At 47.2% G+C, this 6,000-nt stretch overlaps 1 protein-coding gene across 1 annotated transcript in view; it reads right to left on the reverse strand.

Annotated features, from left to right (window-relative positions):
* Positions 1-609: 609 nt before the first annotated feature.
* dbn1 (drebrin 1) overlaps positions 610-6,000 on the reverse strand; it is a gene marked incomplete at its 5' end in the record, with an annotated part of 14,412 nt that continues 9,021 nt past the window's right edge. Inside the window, 4 exons of the mRNA XM_084473654.1 lie at positions 610-4,029; positions 4,285-4,384; positions 4,756-5,234; positions 5,344-5,433. Coding sequence (XP_084329780.1) covers positions 3,971-4,029; positions 4,285-4,384; positions 4,756-5,234; positions 5,344-5,433 — 728 coding nt within the window. The 3' untranslated portion in view covers positions 610-3,970. The remainder of the gene's footprint in view (positions 4,030-4,284; positions 4,385-4,755; positions 5,235-5,343; positions 5,434-6,000) is intronic.

Consider the following 6,000-nt stretch of genomic DNA (forward strand, 5'->3'; position numbering starts at 1 on the left):
CCCCTTATGATGTCATAAGGGGCAGAAAGTGAAAAACGGCTAATCACACCACACCTGGTGGCATGTCATGGCACCTTTAACTTGACTTGTCTGTACAACAAAAAATGTTTGTCGTTATTATATAAACGGTACTACCGGGATTTGAACCGGCTAACTTTCAAATCAGCACAAGCCTCCTTCCTACTCACCTATCACACGGCTGGAGGCAGGGGTCTGTTGCTATGGAAACCCCACGCTTATCGATGATTGATTGATCGACCAGAGATCATCCACATGAGAGACGAGGCGACACGCGTTGTTTTTTTCTAACGTCTTTTATTAACGTACATCAGCGAGTCAAAACATCGTGTGCTTGTTTGAAAGAGAGCGGGCGGCAGACAGACAGAAAGGAAGTCATTAGAAAAGACTGATAGAAAAGAGCACGACGCGTAAGAGAGAGAGAGAGCGTAAATAGAGAGGAGTAGAGGTATGGAGCTCTGGTGTTGTTCTAGTAGTAGTAGTAGTGGTAGGTGTAGTATTGTTATGCTCATGTATAGTCACATGTGTAAGGGTCTGAGTTCACACAAGGCGACTTTAAATGAGGTTTAGAGACAAAGTGTTGGTAATGCAGTCGTGTGTGTATGTGTGTGTGTGTGTTTAACAGTTGGTAGATGGAGGAGAAGGGGGGGGGGGGGTCTCAGACAGAAGTAATCTCCCATAGCAACCAGGTAGCCGTTGGTTACCACGGAGGAGGCCTATGGCTGTACGCTACGCACCCAGCCTCTGGTCTAGCTAGCAGATTAAATATTAAAATATAGGTTCCATTATATCCCTACTTCTAGACTTTGTACAGTAGATTACTAGGAGACGATTGGATGAACACAGAGCAGCAGAAAGTCTAGCAGGAAGCACTCACTAGGTGTTCCCTCTAGACTCCTCCCCAAACCACACGACCAGACCTTTCGGTCCCCCCTGCTGTGCTCCAGGTAGTAGGAATCATAAGATAATAAGAATAATACTTACATTTACAACGGTTAATAAAGCAGCCCATCGAAGCTATTTACATTTTCATTGGATTCTATTTGAGTTGTTATTTGATTATTTTTGGGGGTTTATTGCTTTCGTGGCCCAGGTGAGTCTGATCCAATCAGAACGTCTGGATCTCCAGAGGGGAAGTTCCAGAGCGCAGGTGAAGCGCTGTGCCCACTGCCTGCCTGGGGTCAAGGGTCAAGGGTCAGGGGTCTGTAATAGGACGGGTCTGAGACAACGTGGTGCAGACCAGCTTGGGGAAAAACTACCTCGGTAGTTGCTGTCCTGTGGGGATGGAGAACCGCGCCCACTGTCGTTGTTCTTCGTTCAGTCCTGGTTCTGCACTTTACTCTAAACAGCCAGCCGTGTTTCAGGGGAGAACGCCGGAACAAACCCATCCACACCGGGGAAACACACCTTCACCACAACCTGGGGAGGACCTCAATGAGGCCTACGGTAACAACCACAGGACGAGCCCTCTGTCCCGCAAAGTAGTGTCCCTTATTGGCAGGAGCTGCGCCCGTGTGTGTGTGTGAACTCTAGACATCACAGAAGGGAAAGTGCTACAAAGCGTTAGCTGCAATGCTACGTCGCTACCGTATGAGATATTAACAGTACTGTCGCTAAAAAGAGGACATTAAAGGAGTGAGTGAAGACCCGAGGTGGCCTTGTGGGGCCTTCTGATCTCGGGGGTCGCTCCCGTTGAAACCATAGTTCAGAACCCTAGGAGTGGAGGATCAATCAGCCCTTTGAGTTTTATTGGAATGCTGATCAGAAACTGATCAAGATGGTTTCACCGGGTCAGTACCGAGGCAGAAGTATAGTGGAATACTAGTAGGACTATAGTGGGATACTAGTAGGACTATAGTGGGATACTAGTAGGACTATAGTGGGATACTAGTAGGACTATAGTCCAATACTAGTAGGACTATAGTGGGATACTAGTGGGACTATAGTCCAATACTAGTAGGACTATAGTCCAATACTAGTAGTACCAATAGTTAAAAACTTAAAATACTGTCAATACTACGACTTTTGGCAAATACTGCAGCAGCGAACATCTAGTGGGGAATGTGTCAACATACGATTAGATTTAGCTTCGGTGGGTGATTTGGCTCGGGCAGAATAGGATCTCAGTTGTCGGGATTTGTTCTACGAGTCATTCTTTTTCATGAATGAACACTAGAAATTACAAATTCCTCAAGGCACTCTTTAAATAAATTATTTAAAGACTGTTTAAATACCTTAAGATACACGCTGGTCTACCAGAAAGAAAAAACCTCAGCTCCAGCTCCACCAATCAGAGACAAAGCCACTCCAGCACCACCAATCAGAGACGAGGCCACTCCAGCTATCAACAGCTGCACCAATGAGGGAGCCCTATTGCCCAAAGACTGAGGTGGAACTATGAGTTCCCAGCTGTCCAGCCTCAGTGTACTATTATTGTATATTTAGTATTATGGGAATTATTGCATTTCACACAGAACACCACAAAAGAACACAAGAGATCCATCAGTTGGAGCACCTGTCCCGACAGGAAGTAAAGTGTACGAGACTCCGCTGCACCTTTCCTGTGACCTCATGGGGTGACAGGATGTGCTTCTTCAACAAATCGTCATGAAATCTTAAGGATGCCAGACAAACAGACGAGGCCTCCCGCTGGGCTGGGAGGAGCTGAAGCATCAAGCGAACACTGCAGGCAGCACTACAGCCTCACGGTCCGAGCGTTGGTTTGTTTCATCCGCCAGTCGGGTGGAGGTGGGTGGAGTTTAGACAAATGGTCATGTGGTAGCACGACTACCAACTGAAACGACCAGTTACCACTACAGTAGAGGGGTTCCCCAACACCAGACACTACACTGACCTGGTTTGAGATGTATAGGATGTAAAGGGAGTCTTATTTTGAAGCCCTACCACCACCACCGCCACCACCACCACTTCAGTCCTCTCCTCACCCTCCCTCTCTCTTTCTGACCCTAATGCCTGACATGTTTTAAAAGTAACTCAACATGTTGACATGTTAGTAATAACAAGTTAGTAACGTGTGAGTGGGGATCGACAGCTAGTATCTATTCCGTCTCTGTAGCAACAGACAGGAAAAGGAAATAGAGTAATTGGGTTTCAAAATAAAAGCGTACATGAACAAGACAGATGGAAGCAGCTAACAGCATCCTAATTGAATAGAGAACGAATGCTGTTGAGGCAGAGAGCTAGCTTGCTAGACCTACAGTTACCTGGAGCTACTGCTAGCTAGATCTCAAAAGTGAGAGCTACTGTATGGGGCTGGGCTAACCAGAGATACAACTAAACCTACTGTATCTCTGGTTGGGCTGGGCTAAACAGAGATACAACTAAACCTACTGTATCTCTGGTTGGGCTGGTCTAACCAGAGATACAGCTAAACCTACTGTATCTCTGGTTGGGCTGGTCTAACCAGAGATACAGCTAAACCTATTGTATGAAGCCATAAATAGGATTTAGCTTAAGCTACTGTATGGTTAGCAAGCTGAACTCTAGCTGGCTGTAGCTATAGGTAGCTCTAGCCAAAGCTAACTCAACTCAATACAGTAGCTCTAGCTGACTAACGCTCTTGCTAGCTCAGCTCCATAGCGTAGCTCTAGCTAGCTTAGCTCCATAGCGTAGCGTTCACACACTTCAATAAGGATCCCCAGCTTCCAGCTCGTATATCTGCATAGCAACACATTCAAAACAATAAATAAAATAACAAATGCAGAAAAATAGAAAACAGAAATTATCAAATAAATCAGGATATCTTAAACCCATATTTCCTTAAACAGAAACTCCAAACCTTTCCAGGGGGCTAATGTTAGTTTCTTTCTAGGGTAGTATACAGAGGAGGATGCAAGACTTATTACTTTTCGTGTTTTGTAAAAAAAAAAAAAACTGTTTCCTAACGATGCACTTCCTCTTCTTGGTCAGGCGGCAGCCCCTGATTGGTCGGCTAGTCGTCATCTTCCTCATCCCCCACAGGATCGTTGTCCCAGCAAGTGATGTCAATCTCTGAGAACACACACACACACACACACACACACACATTAACACAAATTAATAAATAATAACACATTCATATTTGTTTTTATAATTATATGTTGATAAACAAAACAATAGTATAATGTATTACTAATCTATTAATCATTTAGTAAATGTAATGTCATATAATACATATTATACCTAAAATATGGTAATTCATTTAATATAGTGTGTGTCCTATACATGATAATATATATTTGATATAAATCAGAAGACGGAGGTCACCTGGTGGCTTGTTATAGAACACAGGCGTCGGCTTAGCAGAGGTGTTCTCGGATTGGCCGAATTCGTCTTCCTGTGATTGGCTGAAGTAGCCCTCACTCGCCTGTACAGACAGACAAGAGTGAGGAGGTTATAAAGCTCTTCAATCCTCTCATAGTTCATCCTGTGTATTTATATGTTGTCTTCATCTTTATTGCTAAATATGCATACATTTCTTCAAACCTAAATACTGTTTCTGCTTTATTCTCCTATTGCTGTTAGAGCCAAGTCAATAAAGTGTATTTACTCATTAAATGAGCAATACCATCTCTGTCCTACAGGGGGTACTAAAGGAGCACCTTTGAATGTTTTAAAGAATGGGATCAAAAGGTAAGATGGATTCCCCTGAACCAATCAGGGAAGAGAAGCCCTGATTGGTTAGAAATGAGCTGGGAGTGGTCTAACATCTAAATGGTCTCATACGGATCCCCTCACCTGGGTTCCCTCCTTCAGTGCTGTCTCCCCATTGGTCAACAGCCGCTTTCCGTCATCCCCCTCAGGCCCCTCCCCCGCCGCGTGCTGCAGTGCATGCTGGTAGCTGAGGGTCATGTGATCTATTCCCACCACGTCCACCAGGCTGCTGGGCTCGTCCTCCACCACAGGGGGGGCGGAGCAATGCGACCCGTCCATGATGTCATCGAAGCTGAGCAGCGGCTGCGCGCGCGGCGGCGGAGTGTCGACGCTGACGTCACCCATCAGGTCGACCAGATTGGTGGACTGGGCGGAGGGGGTGGTGGTGCCGGCGGCAGGGCTGGGGGCAGCGTCCCACGCGTCCACCAGGCTGTCCGTCACAGAGCCCCAGGGGGCGGGGTCAGGGTCGCGGGCCTGGGGGGCAACGCTCTGGACCGGCCTTGGGGGCGTGGCGTCGGACTTGGGGGGCGTGGCCTCTGAACCTGGCTGCTCCGGCTTTGCCGCTGCGAGGATGGCAGGGAGTCAGTCTCCTTCATAGTTATTACCCATAATGCACCCTGAAGCTACAACCGATGTATCTCCTGGTGTTGTTGCGTGTCAGGGGTATCTTACTGTCATCGGCTCGGCTCGGCTCGGGGCTGGTGACCATCTTGGGAGTGGGGGTCACGCAGCGGTCCACGCTCACTGCAGCATCGTCGTCACCTAGGCAACACATCCCGCTTCGTCAGACCCACATCACAGACCCAGACCTGACAGCCCTCCCAGCCTGCATCCTGTCAGTCAGTAGACCGACATGTGATCTAGACGTAGTCCATACTTCTGTTCTCTAAAGTCTCTAAAGGACTCGACTGTGGCTACTATTGACGGCTGAGATTTATCCAGGAGCATCGTCAGATCAGTCATTTTAGTCTAGGTGGGGCTTAGGATTCTGGCACAAGCATGTGGGCAGCCATGAGGGATCCAACCCTGTGCTTTACGTGGGGATGTCAAACAAAAAACAAAAAAATGTAGTTTACGGGCCCCTTTGTTAGCCCTAGGTCTGAGGTTGATGAGTCATCACAGTCCATTTAAAAATGAACCCGATTGTGACATCACAAGCGGGAGTGTCCACTCAGATGGTCAACAGACAGATCAACTGTTCCGTCACCCCTCTGGAGGAGAGGAGTTCATCGGCCCATCCTACATCTGGGTGACATCTGGGTGGACACTGCCAATTGTGACATCACAAGTGGGAGTGTCCACTCAGATGTACCACAGACAGATGGACTC

This window comes from Micromesistius poutassou (assembly GCF_964030765.1).
Source record: "Micromesistius poutassou genome assembly, chromosome: 10".
Classification (NCBI taxonomy): Eukaryota; Metazoa; Chordata; class Actinopteri; order Gadiformes; family Gadidae; genus Micromesistius; species Micromesistius poutassou.